This window comes from Anopheles stephensi, chromosome 2 (genome assembly GCF_013141755.1).
Source record: "Anopheles stephensi strain Indian chromosome 2, UCI_ANSTEP_V1.0, whole genome shotgun sequence".
Taxonomy (NCBI): Eukaryota; Metazoa; Arthropoda; class Insecta; order Diptera; family Culicidae; genus Anopheles; species Anopheles stephensi.
This window is the reverse complement of record NC_050202.1, coordinates 43,529,372-43,552,619: the sequence shown is the minus strand read 5'-3', so window position 1 is coordinate 43,552,619 and position 23,248 is coordinate 43,529,372. Positions and strand designations below refer to the sequence as shown.

The following is a 23,248-nucleotide window of genomic DNA, read 5'->3' as shown; positions in this document are numbered from 1 at the left end:
GGTGATTGACATCGTTATCTTTCATCGTCTTGCTACGGCGTTTGCGCGCTTTCCTGCGGGCTGAACAGGCATCACTGCACACTAACATCAACAAACGTAAAATGCACTGCACCCTCCCATGGTTGCAAAAAACTGCACCATCCGGGCGCTTCCACCAATCAGCACAATCTTAACGCCACTGCTACAGCAGCAGAACGGTTGCCTGTGAAGTGGCCAGAACCGAAACATGCATTGTGCATTGTTCAGGGCATAAAGCTCGACGTGCGTTAGAAGCAAATAAAGTACGAATCAACGAATTGCAAAACGGTTCCAATGGTTTTGTGCATTTAACAGGACTGAAAGTAGACCAGAGTTTTATTTGAAAATAATGGAATGCAATAGAATAGACGAACACGTTTCGGCAAAAGGTAAAAACATTTTAGTGTAATGAATGAATTTGTTTCTAACTTGCTATGTACTACGAACATAAGGTTGTGTGCAGTTTAAGCTCCGCCTCGTTCAATCGACCACCATTTTGGGCGTACCAAACGACTATACACTGCTGTGAACATGAATTGTGACAGGGTAGTCATGTGTTGAACCGACCTCTCTGCAGAACATCATTATGAACCAATATCATTTGCTCACGCTCAAATAATCCATAATAGGCATACCGTTCATATTGGACAATTTGTTTCATTGTTTTCATCGATGGTTTTAATGAATAAACAGATTAAACGATTATATTACTTGAATAATATAATTAAATCAAAGTGAACGTTCCTCGCTTGCCTTGCCTTGCTACTCTTTATCTGTACACCTTGTTGTACCTTGCTTGATATAATTTTTAATTTTTAATTATGTGTCAACTCAAGCACGGTTGAAATGCTCATACATAAACTATAAAAGCTGTAGTAGGGATTTCTACTACTTCTACTACTTATATGTAGCGGCCATGTGATCAAAACAGTAGTTTCCGCGGTCATTCAGGCGATAGAACCAAATATCTAATCCCATTTATGCCGTTCTCCTATAGCAAAGCATGATCCTATTCGTCGACGTGTAATAAATAAATCAAAGACCAGTACATTGCCGGCATGACCAACGAATCATTAAGCTAAGAAAATTAAAAAGATAAATGATAAAACAAACATAAAAAGTGGAATACAAATTCGTCTGTTTAATTATTTTCTTTTCGAATTATTGATTTTTATTTATTCCGGTTATTGAGATTCATACTTTTCGAAACATAGTAAATTGAATTTTGACTGAGTTTTCCTCAGTTTTGGTCACGATTTTCAGTGCGATTTTGTTTTTTTTTTAATAAGCTCTGTCCCACTTTAAACCTTCACTACTGTATCGCTGTAAACAAGCAAATCAGCTGCAAAAAGGCCAACTCCACGTCCAGCTGCTTGAATGTGTGTGAGTGCGCGTGTGCCTATATACTCGTAATGTAAACGTAACGCGCTATATATCGCCATGGCCTGTGGGCGTGTCTTTATTGGCGTTCGATAGTCGAGGGTCTTTCTTCGCTTTACTCGCGAACAAAACGCTTAGAACGACGGTTGTGGACGAAAGTGTTTTCCGTTTGGTGCGTGAGATCAGTCTCGCATTGTTTTGACTCTCGGGCGGAAACGTTGAACCTTTTTTCTGGAAGCACGCAATCGATTCGGTTTCGCAGCGATTGCTCCCGGTCTCGTTGAAGAAAGTGAATCAGTTGATGGCGATCATAGCCGTGAACCACTTTGTAGGCTAGTGATTTTGTGTTCTATTTCGATTGTCGGCGAAGTGTCGCGGTTAATTACGTAACTTTCAGTGAAAAGTAGCAAAAGTGATCTGACGGGAATCGCCATCGTCATTATCGATAATCCGGTTGTAATGTCAGCTTGGGAAACCGTGATTAATTAAACAGCAATGCAATACGTGTAATTGCAGGTGATATGAGATACTCGATTAAATCATTCGTTTAAAAAGTTGTTGAGTGTTGAGTGCCGGTGGGAAAACAGAACAAAGTTGAGTACAAGTGGTGATAATATTACGGAAAAAGTTGGCCAAACACAAAGTGCTTTCAAGAATTTGTTTCACCGTGTGGTCACAGGCGGTAGTTGCAGTAGCTCAATATTAGGTGCAAATTTTTGGGTTGAGCAAACGAGCTCTTAATACATTCAAAATTCCGCCACTAACGATAATGTCGTCTCCGCACGAGGACGAAGATCAAGATCTTGATCAGGAGATTAACGTGGACGCCGATTCGGACTGTCAATCCCGCGTATCCTACAACAGTGGATCGGAGGATATTGACCTGGATGGTGATGGAAATGGGTCCTGTTACGACGAGTCCGACATTACAAGGTACAAAAATAAAGAGCTGGTGCGACACGAGTAGAAAGAAGCTAAATAGAAGATGAAAACTTTAAAGACTCGGCAAAACCGTATAGAGTCCTAAAGGAACTCTATGGCTATAAAACTTCAATAACTCTTGCCTGCCAATACAGGCATTCTTGATTTTGTTTATCGGAACCTGGATTATCAGTCCTGCGTGTGGGGAGAATATCATTTTGGCGATACATCTCAGCTATGAATTAAGTATGATAACTTGAAGCTAATCAAAGATTCTTGCTGTAGTCACTCTTAAGTGAGCAATTGACATTTGTTTCAATAGAATTTATTTGATTTACCATAAATTACTTATAAAATATCAACATTCTTGTTCTAGTTTACCTTTCAGTAGTAGCAACTTAACGTTAACTAAATTAATACTCTAAACGAAAAGCCTATAGTTATTTAAAACTTTATTAAAAACTCCCCAAAAGTTTCGCAAAAAAGATTGCTAATTGTATTCCTTCACACTATCCTGCTTACCATGCAACAGTGGCACAATCTCTTCTCTTCTCAACGAAATCTCATGTTCATGAATATGCGCATGAAGAAATTTGTTTGACCCAAAGTGGAAACAAATTGTATAATTTGAAGAAGATAATCACCCAAGCTATTCTATGATATCGTGCGATAGAGCTCCCAAGAGGAGCACTTTATACGCAACATTTGCCTATTTAAAGCGTAACATCTTAGCATAATTTCCTCTAATTGCGTACCATTTTCGCGATGATTGACAATCAGGGAAGGCTTTTGTTTGGCCTTTCACCCGGATCGCAGCACAATGATGGACGTGAGGTTCGCCGTGTAAGGCTAATGAATACACGATAATGCGCATCTAGCTTATCCGATCCAATTAAGATCACTAAACGTCGCGAATGCTCTTTGCGGAATTGTGAAGCTCTTTCTTTGCCTTTTTGTCTCGTTATTCCACCTATTCCTGCCACCAAGTTTTATGTTTTCCATTTCAACAGTGTTGCCAATTTATTCTTCCATTCAAGCTGTTCTGCATGCTTGAACTAGATCGTGCCGGATTTTTACAAATTAATTAAGCTCTAATTTATGCCATAAGAAATAGTCTTTTGAATAAACTATCAAACCCTCGGAGCCTCGTTGTTGTTGGTTTGGATGCATGGTCAGGGTCAGAGTACAGTTCGCCGCAGTGGAGTTACAAACATTTGACTCTATTCGTACCATTTATTCTACCAAACGATTACGCACTGGTTGGCAAAAAAGGCAGTACCCGTGCTCACTGGCAATAATCCATAATTTTCAAACGCTGCCCTTCCATAGCGCCTTTAAGGAGTAATATGATTTAAGGAGATTCGACGATTGAAACGAAAGAACTTTTTTGGTAACCCTTTTCGTAGAATGCCACCAGATAGGGTAAGGTTTCATATTTTATTCACCACGTTTTACCCGGATGGCATGACCATGGGTACGGAGACGGTACAGGAAAGAGTAATCGTTAAATTGGAAAAAGAGTTTGAAGCATTTCTTAAAGATGCCACCTCGAACCGAAACCAAAGTGTTTCATTAAAAATGCATCACATTTTCATATGTTCCCCGGGTTCCAGGTTACCTCAATAAAACAGGTTGTAAAATAATCCTCTTTATGATATGGAAGCTGGTCGGATTGAATGAATTTATGATGTGGCTTCCTAGCTTCCCACAGGACTTAATCGAGAGTGCTGTTTTCTTAAATGCACACATACATTCATTGCTGTCATATAAACGATTTTTGTTTGTGTACTTCTTTACTTCGTTCCATCAGTGATCATCAAACACACACGACTGAACCAACCACACGATCACCGAACGAAAACTTGCCATTCAGCATATCGCGGTTGCTGGGTAAATCGTACGATCGTGACCAGAAGGATAAGGATGCAGCCACCGAGGACTCCAGTCCGGAGGGACTCATCAAGAACGGACATCACATTACGGTCAGTTCGGCTGGGAGCTTACAGTACGCCGCTGGGGCACTATACAGCTATCCCATGTACCCTGCCGGACATGTGCTTCGAGTGCCTCCCCAGCGGGGACCATGCAATCCGTTGTCCTGGACCCTGCCACCTCTACATCCTGCCGCTCTCGCCCACCAGGCAGTGAAGGATCGACTTGCTGGTATGTATAGTATGATGGATATGTTTCAATCGTAAATTTAATACTACATACTTAAATACAATATTTTGATCTTGGAGAGGTCTTGTGTTGCCGTTAATCTTGCAATAGGGTGAACGGTCCGATTGAAATTTTATACCGGTTTTTTTCTCGATATTAGCGATCTATCCGCTAAACCACCAGACTTTTTTTATATTAAGCAATAAAAATGATGAACAAAACATAACATATCATGCTGATATGCCAAACAGTCTTCATAATGAGCTTACTTTTAACGAGTCGGTAATTCTGTTATGCGATTAAAGAAGAAATTTATGATCGGTTTTACGACTCCACTCCCTAGACTTCATCGAATTAAATCAACTAAAGAGTTTTTGTTGCCGATCGTTTGAGGTTCACTGGAGCTGGATCATAAATCGATATCCCCTTATCACAGACTATTAGAAGGAATGTAATTGGTAAGGAAATAAATGGCGGCCGCCAATTGGAACAAGCAACCTGACGCAATTTACGAGTCCGAATGAAATCATAGCTGCGGGATGCGAGCGAAACTATAAATGAAATCGACTTTGGACAATTATGATGCGTCGAAAGACACGGGCACGAAAGCTACCAAAGCCCGGTAGCTCTGATGATCATCCGGTGCGTGCGTTCTGAAGGAAGATCGATATTTGTCCCGCGGATGTAACCGAATCACGATTAGTGAAGAAATCTACGACTTGCTTTGGGGTGCTTTAGGATCTTGTAGCTTGCAGCGATTGTAAATTGGAATCCAGCAAGCAAGACACTCACTCGCACACTGCTTGATCGGCAAGGTGAAACAGCGTTATTAGTATTAATTATTGCCCTCGATCGAGAAAGGCGGTCCCGTCTACAACCCTCGCGACGTCTGCTGATGAAGACAAACTGCACGCAACATGATCATACGATCATGCCAACACTGATAGTTTGGTTAGTAAACCATGTAACCTAAGTTCCAGTAGGCAATCGATCGTAAAACGTTAAGCGTCGTGTTGACCTTCGCGCTGTGGTCATTTCAACAACCCGAGCACCGACACATCTTGCCCGAGGATACTTCTGTATTCCGGAACGCTCAGTCAATCGTCCGGACCGTAAAAATACGTTTTACGACCCCGAAAACACCGGTGAGGAGATTCCAATAAAAATTAATTCAATATCTGCCGGGAGTCACATTTATTAAATCGGTATTAATCATCTCGTGCGGACCCTGAAGAAGAAATGGTAGTGGCCAGAAAACAGGGGGAAACGCACAAAATAAAACTGGACAAACCAGTTCCAATGATTGTTTACGCAAAGGAAAAGTAATACCAAACGTTCAAACGTTCTCGAGCATCCGGTTGCTGACTCATTCCTGCCGTAACACTCCCTGATAGTGTACCGATAAATGTCCAGGTTCGGCTCGTAGGTGTCCTTTCAATTAGACCGAAAGTGATGTAGACCCACAAAACAAGAAAAAAAACCCAAAATGATTCAACATCGAAAACCGTTTGACATATTTATGTCCACACTTTCTCTCCGTGCCGTCAGCGCCAGGAGCGAACCCACCCAGTGCAGGGTAGACGGAAGAGGAAGCGCCACAGCATAAATCGGGACCATGTTGACAAATTCCAATTCCACCATGGTCTACTGCCTGTTGACTTGCCTTCGTCCTGCCTGCTGGAGGCTGCCTTGATTCATGCGGCACCCGGGAGAGCCAATTAAGCTGACATTTCTTGTTGATCGTTTTGCACCTTTTCGTCACCCAAGATGCGGTCGGTTCAGGGTCCGTTGTATGTTCCGGCGCGGGTAGACGGAGTGGCCGAAAAACTACAAAAGCAAACCTCACCGGACGACGATGGCACACCCGCAGTGCCATCCTCTTATCGGGCACGGTACAAGCTTCTTTACTTAAAAGATTAACCGGTGAAGTGACCCTTGTTAGCTCGAGGCTTCTTCGAACTTTGGAGCCACCCTTAACAAGCGCGGTAATCATTGAGATTCAGTTCCGCCTTCTTTCGGTGGTCGAGCGCTGTAGTAAACTGTTGATTTTTGCATAATTTCCTAAAGTTTAGCAGAGATCTTTGGAAATGTTTGGCATTGTTAAGTTGCGATAAACTATCTGCAAACAGAACCGTCCAAAAATCAAACCCAAAAAAAAGCAATGTTTGTTCATCCCAAGCCTTTTTTGTCTTCCATGCGCTATCAAGTACACGTATCTGTTGTTGGAGCAAAGCCCGGTAGCCAGCAATTTATGCAGCTGACAACATTCGAATTACATACTGCGCTTACTGCTTCAAGATGCCGCCATAGAGGGATCGGCCCGCTCCTGTTGAAAACATGTTGATTGGCCGACACTGGCTGCTCGAAGCCGGTTGGATGGATGAAAGGTTTGCAGCCAAGCAATCAGGATGGACACATTGCTCGAAACAGGAGTATTTACATCAGGAAAATGGTCTGCTATTATGCCGCTCTTGTATCAAGCACTGGAGATGCCGCAATTCTGACTTTTGTGCTTTGTTTTGGCGTGATATTTTAAGCACCAATCGTCCACAGTTTACGCACGGTAGCTGCAATTACGCGAGTGAAACGGCAAATGATAGCATTAAAACAAAACCTCCGACAATTACAACGGTGGTCAATTTTCACAACGATGGCGGCATTTTTGCTACAAATCGACCGAAACGATTTGTAGATGGTTATTACTGTTGATTGCGCTTGTCGTGGAACAAGAAAATGTCCGCCGGGAAGACAATCTCTGACGAAACATATCAACAACTTCCCATTACCTACACTGCCAGCGACTCCAAGATCCGGGGCTAGTAAGGTCTAATTGGAAACTGTCGGGTAGCATTTAGACAAAACAAGAAATTGAGGAACGTTGGAATAAATATGAAACAACCAGAATAATATCATTCATGTTTTTCTATGTATAATAACTGGGTTTTTTATCTGATTAAATGTTCCTTTTGTTTTAAAATTCCCACAGAAATCTATTTTTTGAAACAACGCCTGTATGTTGCTATTAGGTTTTTCACCCACAACATGGATATGGGAAGTCCCGGAATGACGGCTTCGTCATACAAGCCGTTAACGAATTCTTTGACATAACTTCACCTTGAAAACCATGTCAAGGGTGTTGGATACATCTGGCGCTCCCTGAAAGCATATAATTTCACAGGTATCTCCCGCACACGCCCAGAGATTATCGAAAATCGCGAATAATAGGAAGGACCCTACGAAAAAGGGGAAATCAACAAAAAAGTCACAACCCCGTAACAGCTACAACACGCGTCATGGAGGATCGTTTGACTGTTTCGTTTTTGGGTTTCGCTTGTTTGATCCCGATACAAGAACCTTTCCTCTTACCTTCGGTGGTTCTGTGGACTATTAAGTGATGCAGCAGCAGCAGCATGCGAAATGGGATGCTAGAAACAAGGGGTTCAACCTTTTTCTCAGTGTGCCAGCGTGGAGTGATCCGTTGCGGGATGATTAGAAGGCGTCTCAGAAGTCGTTGTTGTTTGATTCGATTCGGTTTGGCCGCACGCATACCCGACGGCCAGCGGAAGTGGACAATCTGGTGCACATCATTGTTTCCGTTTTGGGAGAAGGTTTTGATTGAAGGAAATGATTTGTGATCGTCGCCACCTCTTTCGTGTTCGTTTTGAATAATGAGATGATTGCACGCTACGATGAATCATGCGATTACAAGTTGTCCGGATAAGATCCGGCGATCTGGACCGTACGCGATGAACGTCAGCGATCTCTTGACAACAAAGAAAGGAATTTCGTAATCTAAAACTAGAGGTTTTGATAGCAAACCTACATTAGAATGGACTAAATAATTATGGAAAAACTAAATAAATTACCTTAAAATCTTTCCTTCTGATATCTGTATTTATCACGCATGATGGAGTTTCAAGGAAGATTTTCAATTTTCGTCTTATCACACTCAGTATTATCATTCCATTTAAATCCCGTCCTATCCTCGAAGCTATCAAAGTGCTCAGAACGGTTCCTCCTTTCCAAAACCATTAACGTCAGTCATGATTTGCCCAACAATCAATAATCCAACAGACAGGACCGTTATCCAGCGCTGGGGTCGATCGATCGTTATAGCGTCTTCATCAAAACCTGCGGCAGCTTGGCCGATTATTGTAAAGATTATTATTCCATCGAACACGCTTCGTCCGTGTCTTCGGGGGTGCGGGAAGATTTTACTAGATAAACCCAATTCCCGCACACAACGGAAGGTACGATGAAGGTTTCCTTCCGTCCGTCTTCTGACGATTTTCTGAGCAGGAGAAAAAGTTTCACTAACCGATATTGCTTCAATTTGAGACGCACAGCCGATTGTTGCAGAGCTTTCCGTACTACTTTTCTGTCCTATTTGTTGGCTCTCGTGAAAGCGGCAATTAATTGGAATTAAGTACTCAGTTGCTCGGAAACAGTTGTTCGGCCCGTTGACAAACGTCAAGCGCCGTGGATGATTGCGCCTGCTATTTGCCATTAATACCACGCTTAGGTTCGCTATCGCAAACACATATCCTTGCGCTCTTCTGGGCAAGCAAAAGTTGTCCACTTCACCACTTCAATTATTGACTACAAAACTAGCCCATGTTCGTGCCGCGTACGCTCGCCCTACCCGTCAAGCCAAGATTCGATCAGAAAACTCGTGCGCTTAAAACGTTTTAGCGCCTGTTGGATTGCTCGCCGTAATTGAGTTGTACATGAGCTTGAACCGAGCGCGCGTGTATCAATGCTACCGACTTCCTTGTCACCCGACCGGAGCAAACGGTTGGCCCATTTGCTAGACCACGCATTTACGACCATCAGCCATTCAACCGTCGATTGGTACGATCCCGTTCCGAACCGTGCGTGGCTTAAAGGTTTGCGGTGTACGAGGCGTTATCATCCTATAACTATAAATAATATATTTTATTTCACCCGATAAAACCAGAAATTTACAATGCTCTTCTATTTCGCCCCGCCTGGTGACCATGCTCGCCACGCGAGGGTTTCGCACTGGGAATTGAGCTTAGACCGTGGAGCTGTCGGATAAGGGTTTGGTTTGGAGCGCCGGTCTCCTTCGCCCAGTTGTGTGAGGGAGTTGTCTAAGAATAAGTGAATTGATTTCTAGTTCATACCGCAAACCGATACTGGTGACTTGAAGGAAACGCGCCTTATACCTTTCTTAAAGCGCCCAACGCAGGGGAGTGATTTCGGTTTGGGGGTTGTTGGCAAAATGCTGAATGCTTTTAACACCAGTAAGTGTTTATGGCGTGTTGGGTTTACTTCCATATTGGAGCTCGATATTTACACCCATACACCACACAAGAAAACAGGGCCTTGTTTGCGTTGCGTTCGGTCGTAAAATCCCGTCTATGGTCGATAATTTAATGACAAGTATGTGGTGTTTCGGCATTTGAAGACTGTGTCCTGCAGCTTTGCAGTGCGGTTTGTTTGCCGCTGTTATTTTATGAATCAACGACTTGGAAGATGGAAGGACTGAAAAACACAGCAGCTCATAAAATTGGCAACCTGCTCGCGCACAGGATCTATTCAAATTTGTTTTAAGTGCTAGTCCTAAATTTAAACAGCACTACCTGATTATTTGTTCATTTTAACGTACAATGAATGCAGGTATTGTTGGAAATAATTACCATACCTTAAAAAATACGATTAAATGACGAGGTGTCTGTACTACCTTAATCGGATAAGATTTTGCGGAAACACCTTGAACCCACTTGAAGTTTCCAGGCTCGATGCTCTTTTTGCTAAAGCGTTGTGATTCTGATGGACACATAACAACAGAGCCATTCCGCGTAACAAAAAAAAAAAGAAACGAAACGACAACTGTGCCCCGGAGCGTGAATGAGGGCTGTATAATTGAACTCATTTATTTTAAATTCATATATTAAGAGGTTGATAAAACATGCAACCGTCAACGAACCGCAACAGCGTTGAAATATGTTTACCACCATCACCAACCACCACCACTGCATTGCAACTGCCGCAGCTCGCAGCGTTTGTGGAGTTGCATGCTGTAAGCTGAAAACAAATAAAATGCACATACATCAGTGAGGTAGCTAATGAACAGTAATAACAATTTGCTCTCCGGTTGATTTATGTGTTCGGACTATCATTGCAAATTTTACTGTCTGCATACACAGACACGGATAAGCGGACCGCATGTTTATTCCACGAAATCGTTATGATGAACATGACAATTGTTGTTGGCATGGCATTTTGGTGCAGTCACGACACGCAGATTTGTTTTCAAAATATTTTAGTTGTATGAAACCTGCCTGAGGATCAGGCGGGAATAATTTGAGATCAAATCTTTTGCGGAACCTTGGGAATCATTGTGTTAGAACATATTTTGACATATTACGTGGCCTATTAACATGAACACTTTACCCAGCTTTTTTTATCTTTAAATAGTCACCGAAATGAATCGCAAGCAATTTATGATTATATGTTTCTCCATTGTGTTTATTCCGTTAGATAAGAGACTTAAACGTGACGTTAAAGAAGAAATTATTATTTTGATCGACGTTGATTTTAAGTGGAAGTCTCATCGATCGAAGTCATGCCCACCGTGAGAAAGATATTTGTAAAACGATCAATCTCCAATATATTCGGATTGTCACATAGAATATATAAGGCCTGAACGTGTTGACGAAATAAAAAGTGGACTAATTTGAGAGGAAAACATGAATGGCAAAACGATACATCGAGTTACCATTCGGGGAAGCCGAGGTTTGCCCTTTCAGGTTCTATCCATCCAATCTGTCCCCAACAAGACGTTTTTGCAGCTATAAACAGTATGTCTGATATGTCTCATGTAGTGGTGGGTCAAGACATTTGGAGGCCCCATGCGGATTAGCAGACGAGGCCCCTCTAATTGTGATTTCAGAGGGAAACAACTGGATTTACTTCGCCGACGAGGCTCCGAGCGGCCGTTTATTCTGCTCTTAGATTGATCCGCCACTGGTCTCACGTAGTCATGACACGCCTTTTCATGACGATATACTAAGGGATAAAACTTACACTACAATAAAATCTTGTATCATAGTTCCTCAACTTTTTTATCCATGGCGTAGATATTTCTAGGAACCTACACCTCAAAGCCAGTAATAGCCATGTGTGATGGCACCATTCGCTTAACCACTAAAACACCCCAAAATAGCATGCTTTCCTCCACTGGGAGTATAACAATTAAATACTTTTTTATTAACTATTTAAGGTGTCTAATTTTGCTCGTCTACTGAATAGCGCCATAAGAGAGCGGCAGCTAATGGCTCTTTAATAGAGCTGTTCGACCTGCCAAATGGCCACCGCAATGATTCTAGCGCTGAGCTATTTACCACTTTAGGCTATATTTTTAACACACACAAGCCCCTTGTTCAAGAACACATGGTAGTAGCATTTACTTGTTTGTTCGTTCTTCGGGTTTAACTAATGTTTGTTTGGTTTTTCCCCATTCCAGCATTCCCCATCGCCCGTCGCATTGGCCATCCGTACCAGAATAGGACACCGCCGAAACGAAAAAAGCCACGCACCTCCTTCACCCGGATCCAGGTGGCGGAGCTGGAAAAGCGGTTCCACAAACAGAAGTACCTGGCATCAGCGGAACGAGCTGCCCTCGCACGGGGTCTAAAAATGACCGACGCTCAAGTGAAAACCTGGTTCCAAAATAGACGCACAAAATGGAGGTAAGTTAAGCTACAAAAGCTTTGCATTATCGTTCGGAACAACGATAGTACGATTGCATCAAGGGAAGCTAAAAGGGTATCGCAACAGTTTGCGATGAATATTGTTTGTTGATGAATTAAACCGTGCCTGTATGTGACACACCGACCGGTTGGCTCGTGTGTGTATGCAGGTAATTGATTTTGAACAAAAGAAAACGTGTTATAGGTGGTACGTACTGTTTCGATGTTGTACGAAATTAATATCCAAAACGTGCCATGCGGGGTGCAACGAATGCATGTGGGGATTTAGGGTTGGGTTATTCATTTCGCTGACTAGGAATCACGCTTGACCGATTATTTGGAGTTGAGTTGCTATTGGGCTATATTGTTTCGAATGGAATTGAAATTTTGCTTGCCACCGGAAACTTTAACATGACAACCAGACATTTTGTTGCAGGGTTTGAGGTTCGCAAAAATTTATCTGGTCAATAGTTCTTCCCTCTCACCAACCACTATGATTCGGTTCGATCATCCATTAACGATGATAAAACAACAAAGTTGATCGTATGTTCAAAGAAACAATAAAACCTTAGTCTCAGCCAGCATCGTCGTCGTTGTACTTTTGCATGTTCGACGCGTTGTGCAACACTGACCACAGGAGACATCCCCCAGAATGACATCTAACAATCCCAACAGTATAAAACGAAGGAAATCTAATCAACAGCATGAAAATAAAAAAAAAAGCAATCTTTTCCATTTCGAAAAAAGCGGGCTTCACGCTCACACTATGCATACAATTTCTTATGGACCGTTGGCACCATTTACCGGCGAAGCGTAATCAAATTCAGTTCAAGTTCTAATGTTGTTTTTTGTCGTCCACCCGTCGGTGACGGTGTGCAAACGTGATCAGCTCAGTGTGCAGCCGGATTTGGCTAAGAGATCCAATCGAGCGACGGGCTTATTCTATCATAGCATCATGTCTTGTCAATTATAATCGTTCGAAATCCTGCAGCACGTGCAAGTTGGCGGCCATCTCCGAAAAGGCTACGATAAGCCATACATTTGAAACGTTGGTACACTGAGCGCGTTGGATTTTTTGTTTCTGTGTTATGGGAATCAAGCTTCACTCTTCCACTCAACGAACGGAGCACTAGTCCATTTGAGCAGTAATTGAAATTCAATTAAAAATAACATCCTTCTGCCATAATCGAGTTCGCCAGTACACCGCAATAGCATAGTTTGGTTTTTGTTTTTTTTCTGATTTAATGTGTGTGTTGCTCTAATTGCAAAAATCAGTTCGCGCTGTGTACAGTGTAGCTCCAATCAAGCTTATAAAGGACAATATAGAGCACACAAAAAACGGAAGCGTGGGCCTGTAAGTGAATATTCATGAGTTTGTCCAGTAGCGCTTGCGATCCACGAAATGGTCAGCAGGATTGAGTGCTTTATGCGATATCCTGTTATAACATAATTTATGCGGAACAATTAGGAAACGCGGCACGAACAATTACCAGATTAACATAGCTAATTACAATTTCTGAATTATTCATGTTTTCATTACCCGTGAGGACGAAAAAAAAACTAAAACGGGTTTGTTGCTTTTAGGCTCACTCGTGAAAAGCAAATGGACGAAATCGACGGTGAAATTCCTCGTTTTCTGGCTAAGGAAACTCAACGGAGCGTTTTTATGCACTTCCATTGCTTCTTTCTAAGCTCGAGCCTCCCTCGTCTTCCAAAGTGTTTGATAAAATGGGACCCATAAAAAGGCCACCGTGTTGGACGGTTAATTCATCACTCTAAATCCTGACCATCATTTCCTAAACCAGAAAAACCATCCACCATCCATCTTTTGTTTGTTGGCAACCATTTGCGCAACGTGCTTTCAAAGCACACGTCCTTGCGGTTTCCCCGGCAGACAGGCTGGCAGGCTGGCAGGCTGTTTAAAATCAATTAATAACACGGCTCCCGTTGAAAGTAGCAAAAGAAATCCAGCAGGAAAAGCAGCCCTAAGCGACGGAGTAGACGAAAACTCGGAAGTAACCGCCATCTTCACACTACCTGCAATATCCTGCCCGGCTGTGCCTGTATAACCTGGCCTGTGTGCAGGAGATTGATAACGTCCCTAGCTCATCGCAGTATGGATGGATGGCTGGCTCAGGGATGTGGTGGGGACCCAGAACTTAATTATCTAAATAGCAGGGTAATTACATTAAATTTCAACAACCTTTTGCTAAGTGGCCCACACGCAGAATCTCGCTCAAGGGCCCGCATCCCGATCCTTTCTAAGACGGGTTGTTGTCAAATCGAGTTCTATCCGATTTCCTTACAACTTTTTCGGTATTTCGGTAAGGGTATCGGTATGTAAAGAAAATGAAACAAGAAGGCAAAAGTTTTCTGGCTTATCTTTTGGGTCTGGTACCTGCCATTTAGATCATTCCCGGTGACGATGGGGGATAATATTCATCGTCGTTTGCATTTTACTTAATCTTTATTGTAAAACGGTGCGATAAAGTTTTCAACCCTTTACACTGGCGTTTTAAGAATGGTCTTGAGGGTATTAAACGGGTAGAAAATATTCTTTATAATAAATTACATTTCACTCCTACAGTTTTGAGTTATGTTCTGAACCATGTCATATGCTGGTCTTGGATATTAGTTGTGCTAATAAAATAAAACATATGTGCATTCATCGAACCTATAATTTAATTATTTTTGATTTTTTGACAACCTTTTTGAGCATAATTTCACACATTTTAATTAACAAACGCTTACCCTCTAACCTAGACCATTCATTTGCGTGCTTCATTGAGCATATGTTGTGTATGAGAGAAGCTTCAAAACACATGCAAATTGATACTTAGACACCAGCTTAAGGTTTGATCTAGCGTCATACTTGAAGTTGAGGATTCAGACAGCTGGCAAACGGCGAATAACACAATCTGCTTTTCGAGTAGAAGCTCCATCATCATCAACACAAAGTATAAGCATCAAACGAATTCGCTGAAACCCTGGCCAAATGGTCTTACAGGCCTGCTGGCCATTTTCGCGGTAGAATGTCCAAACGACGTGTTCCCAAAATCACGAGCTAAACCATTTTAATAACGCGTGTTGCGAAACGCATCCACTGGTAAAGCACACCATCCTCTGTGCATAAATTGCATTCGGGATTTAATTTAATCAATCGCACAAATTATGCATCAATTCGCTATCGTTGCGAGGCCGTATACCGCACATACTATGGCAAAACACAGATAATTGCGAATAGTTATTTGCCCACAGGCCGTCGCACACAGCCGTCGCTATCGTGGATAGGCAAATCGTGGTCAACCTGCGCTCGATGAGCACGCAATCAGCTATTCATGCGCTGACAGCCACGTATGCATGATTTATTGTATCCTCGCGCCCGTATTTCGAGCGATTAAACTTGCCTTCCTGCTCAAACTGTCTGATTTGCGAATTAACTTCAGTTAGATCCGCATTTAAATTTGATTACCCACTGCCCGTTAGCAGTTCAACCATACACTCCAAACGCAACCTTTGCACCAAAGTCACTCGTAGATACGTTAGTTTTGGGTTTCAGTCGTACTAATTCATTCATGGCAGCGCCAGCAATAGTGTAGAAACGTTTAACGGAGTGGCTTATGTGAAGTCGCTGCCGCTGATGACAGTTATGTATTTTTCTGCTCTAGAAACACTCAGCCAGTCATCAGTCTGGGCTGGCTGGGGACAGGGACCACGTTTGTGACACGGAATGCCAACTGGTAGAAATTAATTTTACAGATTTTAATTATTGATGGCGCACAACCACGAGCACTATGATGAAGCGCAGGGTTACGTGGTGCGACAAGGAGTGTGATCGTTAGGATCGGTTCGTGTGAGGGTGATGTATGTGTAGTAGTGGTTGAAACTTTGCGAGATTAATTATGCATCGTAATCCGCGTGTCATGACTTTCAGCCGTAGTTGGAAGTTGCCGAACCTCCGGAGCAAACAGTCGAAGAATGTGGCAGAATGTGTTTTGGCCAATAGTTGTCTACTTCTTGCAATGCATCATTTATTAGACTCAGTATTTGTATGTACCATACTCTTTAACCATATGCCGAAGACAGTATTTGCCTTTAGTCATTTTCCAGGTAAAGCACGATTTTTTTCAAATAATATCTTTAAACAATTCCTCTCAAGTAACTATCTACAACGGATCTTTGATAATATCAAGAAAAAAATAATTTTACCAATAAACCTTGCTCTCAAAACCATGTCCTCAAAACCCCTTTTTAAATTGGCTACCCCGAGATGGCAGATCAATCGCTTAAGTAGGTTGTAAAAATCGTTCCAAACATCATTTTCACTCCTTCACTCCTACCGTCCGTTGTCGGTTTGTCTTGAAATCGATTTCTTGAATGAATTTCTGCACTACGAAAACTAAATAGATTCCTAAATCGTCGAAGATTGTAGCCTGCTGAATAAATAATTCCAACGCAAGCAAGTAAAAAGACATCCTCGCTTACCGTCCCCATTTCTTGCACAGCGATCACTTTCCCAGCGTACGTGCGGTGAGAAGATTTAAGAAAATTGTCTCCCCATCCTTTGGTGGCGTGATGTCAGAGGTATCAGGACGACTCCAACAACTTCTTGCACCGTACTGCTTTGTTAATAGTTAACTGAGCTTTGAGGGTCCTTCCATTTAACGAGCAGCTACATTCGCTCTAACTTATTCATAAAGGCGTCCCCCCGTATGTACGATTCACCGTTTGGCGGTACCAGGCGGCCCCATTGCATTGATTGTGGTGGTAGTTTTAATGCCCTGTGACAATAAACATGCGTCACATTAGGCGGCCACTTCGTCTCGCTTGCTGCTGCCATGCACGTTGCAAAACGCGATTAAATGCGAAATAATCAACTACTGTTTGATAATTAAATAACGGCATTGTTACTCCTAGCGGTGAAGATCGACATCAGGTTCGTGGTTCCAGCTCCGTCTAATGCGGCCTGGGTTTGTTACGTTTTCCCACTGGGAAACTCAATTAAAACCCTTCCAAAAATATGCTGGCCAAAGAAGACCTGGACCTCCAAAAACAAAGGCGAAAAAATCCGCCCTAATGTTTTCATGTGACAGCACAAGCGACGATGTGACACAATGAGTAATGGGTAGGCAGGTTGTACAGGCTGTGTATCGCCGTTTTTCCTTTTACAATGGTGATGCAATGGGGTTTTGTTTTCCTACGGACGCCAGGCTTTTACCAACACCAAAGGCTGTGCAAATGTTCCGTAGTGTGACAGGGGAAATACCGGAAACACGAATACAGGAAACGATCGAACCAAGAGAGAAAGTAATTCAATTACATTCCTAACGAAAAGTAGCAGCATGGGCTGTGTTTTCAGAGCGATTAAGTTTTTTCTTGGTGAAGTATCTTAAGCACTGTTCAACTCAGATCAATTTAATTGTAACCAAAATAGACGGATACGTGTTTAATAAGAGACCAAAAAAGAGTTTTCTGAAACTCAGTTCTAACGTTCACTTCAGGTAAAAAATACATTAACTGAACATGAAAGTTTGAGTTTTTAACAAGCTATGCATTTGGGGATTTCGACCATGTTCTAGCAAATGCTTGTCTCTCACAATTATTATTTTCTTATTTTTCTGTTTCTTTATTTTTTCTTCGATGTTGATATGGTCAATCGGTTCGATTTTCTTGGAATCCTACATTGGAACGAGCTTTCTGATATTCTAAACGACCAATTGCTGCTCCTTCTTGGCCACTGAATGATACAATATCATACTGTAAAATGAGACAATACCCCTTATAGAAGCATGACAATTAATTTGAAATATCTACGATCGTCATCGCGCCCACCGTCGGAAAGATACTTAAAAAAATTGTAGTTCTAATGATTGTCCCAATGACAGCTTATACAAAGAAGGCGAGTTTTTTATATTGATTGGCTTCTTATCCAAGAAATTTTTCAATATCTAGACGAATACTCTGCCTCCGAGTCACATATGTCACGATACTACACGATACTCTGCGTCGGGCCATACATAGATCGCTAGATGTGCATTGTTTACTGGCATGATGTTAGATAAGAATTACATAACTTAACAATTTACCCAGACCCTCTTACGGGGAAGGAAGCCTGTCGGCCTTTCTCGGCCTAGTCCTAATTTGGTGTTTAGCTTGACGGAAATAAGACGTAATAAATTATTTCTTACCAATTTTTCCAAATCTATAGTAAATCTTAGTAGTTAGTTCAGCTTTTGGCACGTTGATGCCCTTGCTTTGGTTCTGAATTCCAATTTTTTAATGATTCAATCTAAGTTCGTTTATCCGTTCGTTAATTCCGTTCACTTTCGACGGTATCTGTGATCATCTTTTGTACCAGAGAAACGTAAACGTAAACCATTATAAAAATTATAGAATTTCGAATTCAGCTTTCAATACTAATTCTCCAAAACAGAGTTCGGAATGGCAATGTGCTCCATAACCGAGGTTTCTCAAAAATATCAATTTCTAATTCCGAAGCAGAAACGTACCGGGAAAGCAAAATGAATGTCAATGTCCTTTAAAACCATCGTCACATCATCGGTATATGGGGCTATCATTTGCTTTAAAAACTTTTCCCTTGTTCCTTGCTACCCGTTGTTCTCACACTGATAACCGTCTAGCCTTCGTGTGTTGTTGTCGGTGATTCATCTTCTCCATTCTTCAGCATAACGATTATGAAGGTTTTAATAATGCAGTAAGATTCTGTGACGCGCCATTTCTGCTACGGCAACATCGGCATCATCGGTGTATATTGGACGTAGCGCGCGGCAGTTTTGGTATAAAACGGAGCATAAAAAATTCATACCAAACTTTTTAGGACGACAACAAACATTGCAAAAAGAACAGAACGGAGGGCACAAAATGTAAAACTGTCAAGTGTGAGTTTTTGTTTCAGTTTCCTTCGTCATTGTTGGGATTCGTTTTAAGAATGCCCAAACAACTGGCAAGTTTAAGCTAAGGAAAAAGGAACAAAAAATTAAAAAAAAACAGTGGTTAAAACTGCTTATATCATAGCCCACAGTTATTGAGATCGTTGCGTTATTATCGAATACTATTTTTAATTCTCTTCCCGGTTTTACTCAAACACTAACAAATTTGGTCAACAGAGAGTGTATCCGCCACAAACGTAGAAAAAAAAAAAGAAACAGCAAAAAGGGACTATTTAAAGTAGTCAGACGAAAAAACACAACCTCACAGGCTATGAACCGGTCTCAACCAATCCCATTCGGAGTTGAGGATTTTTCATGTAAAAACGTAGTCGCGCGCAGAAGAAAACTCCCCGTATCTTACGAATCACTTAGCATTTACCACTTCCCCGGTCAAAGTGTAACTGGAAAGTCGCTTAAAAAGATGGCAGCTCTGATTAATATTTAATGCCGGTAGCGGTGGAAAAAGCGACGGGGGCTTGCTTCGAAACCTTTCCATTCCACCAAATAGCAACGATTTTTGCCTTGTTAAAAAGATCGATTTATTTTCCCTGGCACCCGCCGACCGTACGAGTTGATCATGACTAACAGGAATTTTTCGGATTGGGGTTTCTGTTCGTAAACGTTCTATTGTGTTGCTTTTCGATGAGGAACCACACACTGTGTTCAATTTTTGTTTTCACGAAACAAAAGGTGGAGTCACCGAAAGCTTGCGATTGTTCAAAATTGAGTTTCAAGGCACGAGGTTAATTTTCTCCTCACAGCTCCGAACAAACAAGCAGGATACGTAAAAAGGCTGCACCGACAGACAAACAAAACAACACCAATCAGTCAAATGACATGCTTAAGGATGTAAACATTTTTCTTCATTTCCTTGCTACATGCGTGCTTTTCATTCGTCTGCAAGAACTCCATGAGCATCGCAGACACGCGAGCAAGATTCCTGTTTACGTTTTCTTTTTTATTTATGGGGGAAACACTAACATGTTGCCTCGAAACGAAAACACTGTACGTAATACTTGTTTTTTTATTTACCCGAACTTGATGTTTGAATATTATATATCTCTCCAATTTATTGGTGTCTTAGGGAGTTCAACATATTTTTAGGGCATTTAATGATTCAAATCCAGAGACATAATATTTAACATATTTTTTTAAATTTTACTTCTCTTCTAGGAGACAAACAGCGGAAGAGCGAGAAGCTGAACGGCAAGCAGCCAATCGATTGATGCTTTCACTACAAGCAGAAGCCCTCAGCAAAGGTTTTGGCCAGCCACCGCCATCAGCTGCGGCTCCAACCTCTGCAACACCTGGTGCTCCGTTGGCAGCGCTTCACGGACTACAACCATGGGCCGAGGCACATACGGCTGGATGTTAGACTCCGCTTCTCTGCAAGGCCTAAATCCTCCAGGAACCCCGCACAGAAGACAACAAGCAGAAATCAATGAAAACACATGTGTGTGTGTGCGTGCAACTTAAGCTTCAGCAAAAAATCCAACCGATAAAAATTGTGTGATACAGGGAGTGTTGAGCTATTGTGAGTGAAGATTGAGTGACTTGAAGCACAAGTGTAACATAATACATTTAGCTAAGCTTAGTGCTACAAACGGAACGATGTGCGTTGAAAGTGACAGTGGCAGAACTCCTGAAGCAATTACGAAACTGGCGACCATTGTGCGAGACTGTGTTGTATTATAGTTGTAAAAAAAACGAAGGCAAATTAACTCACCAAGGATACGGACACAACGAAAATCATGCTCCATCTCGATTGATGCAAAAAGTTGTAGAAATATCAAATCGAGTTCTCAATGAGGGCAGATCTAGGATGTAGGATTGTTGAGGATCGGTAACTAGTTACTTGTAGAATGTTCAACTGCAACTAAATAATAACTTCCACTAGGAAATCACAACACAATCGCTGTAGTGAGCGAAACGATTATTAGTACGCATAAGCAAAGAGCATCTTTACACGTGCAGTATTTTCAGTGCCCTGTGTAAATAGTATACTATATATTATCGCTACGCTACGCAAATTATTATTATTCTTCGAGGAATCCGGGTGCAAGTGCTGCGTCGTCCGGCCTCTTATTCGACCCGGAGTTATTCCAACAAATCGCTTTCTAAGCTGTTAGCTAATTGATCGTAGGTCCCATGTAAGCAATTGGCTATCATTGTACATTTCACTCATTGCACTTCATTCTGTATACCATTAAACGATGATCGCTGGCACGTTTTGGTCACATCGCCAGACAGATTATTACGAAACCAATAAAACCCGGAAGGAATAAATGAAACGCCTCAATCATATTCGGTTGAAACATTACGGAACACACATTGTACATTTCCCGAATAGGGAACTATTAAGGAAAGTAAGCTTAATTTACTGCTTTGAGAAGTGACAAGTGCGCAACGCCATTCGTTTTGCATCAACGTCCACAAAAAAAGCAAAGAGAACACACTTAATTATTATCTCCAAAGCAGCTAAAAGGGTCAGCATACGAACTTACGGCTATACAGATTGGCGACAAGCAAGCAAAAAAAAAACACGGACAACTGAAACCATTATAAAGGAAAAATAAAATGATGAAAATATCAAAAAACACAAACACTATGTCAACATAATTGTGAATCTGGTATTCTTTTCGCCCATCACTTTTCACACGGAAATGGGTTCGATTGTTACCCTTACTTAAACATGTGTTCAAATGTGTCTCGACATTTCGTTGGGTTGTTCGCAGGGTTCCGTTGGATTGTCGAACGGCTTTGGTTTGCATGTGTCTTAATCCCTTCCTCACGACTGTGACCTGTAGACTGATTTATGCGAAAAAGGCGAGCTTCAGGATGACGCCTAACTTCATACGATGAGCTGGAGTGTTTTGTCGCAGTTAAGGCAGAGCCAGATATCTATAACTTGGAATGTGACATATTATCGCTAAAAGGGATATTATAGCCTCGAAGATAACATTTGGATGACTTTTAATAACTTTGTGGCGCCCCGAAATTAAGCAAAGCGTAGGTAAGGGCGAAGCAAAGGTTTACAACTTAAAATCATTTTCTTCTTTCGCTTTAATTTTCTTTAATGTGATTTACATCCAAATGGTTTTTTGGGGATTATTTAATAGTCATTAGTATAACAGGATTGAATATAAATAAACTGTTTTTTCTAATTACGCCAGATCTTGCACCTGTTCATTGACTTCAAGGTGGCCTACGATAAAAAAGATTGGATCAAACTATGGCACACCATGCACCTTGTGTGGATTCCATGACCGAGTGCAGTGCAAGGTGAGAGTCTCGAACATGTTGTCGGAAACGTTCGCATCTCATCGGGGACTGAGGCAGGTGGAAGAACTCTACTGTTTGTTGTTCAACATCGCTCTGGAAGGTATAATGCAAAGCGCAGGCTTCGACACACGGGGCACAATCTTTACCCGATCTCTACAATTCCTTGGCTTCGCGGATGACATCGACATCATCAGACGGATATCTGCGGCGGTGTGCGAGGCGTACACCCGACTGAAACGCGAAGCTCATAGGATTGGATTGAGTATCATAGCGACGAAGACAAAGTATCTGCTTTCTGGAGCCTCTGACCGTCATAGAACTCGCCTCGGAAGCGTTAAATCAGGCGATCAATATATCGCACACTGATACTTCCTGTAGTCCTCTACGGGCACGAGCCTCGTACTATGCTAAGGACTGATAAACAGTGGGTGTTAAGGACTATCTTTGGCATAATGTGCGAGCAGAGCGTGTAGAGAACGAGGGTGAACCACTAGCTACTTGATCTGTTTGGCGATGTAGATATACTGACGATGGCCAAAGCAGAAAGGATTCGAAGACTGAGGTACGTCATGAAAATGCCGGACTTATATCCCACCAGGAAGGTACTCTTAGTCGGAGAGAAGCACAACGAGCTGGCTGGCTGGATAAGGTGGAGTCTATCAGTCGGAAAGGATTACAGCCCAAGAATTGGTTTCCTGGAAATGGATTGGCGACCTTGCCATACGCAGGACTAAGTCAGGGAATGTTATTGCAGGTTCAAGTCCTCTCGAAGTTGTAGTAACCAAAAGAAAAATAAAATAGTATGAGATTCAATTACTCAAA

General features: G+C 41.9%; 1 protein-coding gene across 1 annotated transcript; it reads left to right on the top strand.

Moving 5' to 3' along the window:
- Nucleotides 1-1,180: 1,180 nt before the first annotated feature.
- LOC118507541 (T-cell leukemia homeobox protein 3) lies at nucleotides 1,181-21,747 on the top strand. Its single transcript, XM_036046120.1, has 4 exons — nucleotides 1,181-2,331; nucleotides 4,130-4,482; nucleotides 11,969-12,194; nucleotides 20,318-21,747. The coding sequence occupies exons 1-4, from the start codon at nucleotides 2,168-2,170 to the stop codon at nucleotides 20,517-20,519; spliced, it is 945 nt and encodes a 314-aa protein (XP_035902013.1). The 5' UTR covers nucleotides 1,181-2,167; the 3' UTR covers nucleotides 20,520-21,747.
- Nucleotides 21,748-23,248: the final 1,501 nt, after the last annotated feature.

Coding starts and splice junctions, on each gene's coding strand:
- LOC118507541 (XM_036046120.1), top strand. CDS start 2,168: ATGTCGTCTCCGCACGAGGACGAAGATCAAGATCTTGATCAGGAGATT. Junction 2,332..4,129: donor GACGAGTCCGACATTACAAG/GTACAAAAATAA, acceptor TCGTTCCATCAG/TGATCATCAAACACACACGA. Junction 12,195..20,317: donor AATAGACGCACAAAATGGAG/GTAAGTTAAGCT, acceptor CTTCTCTTCTAG/GAGACAAACAGCGGAAGAGC.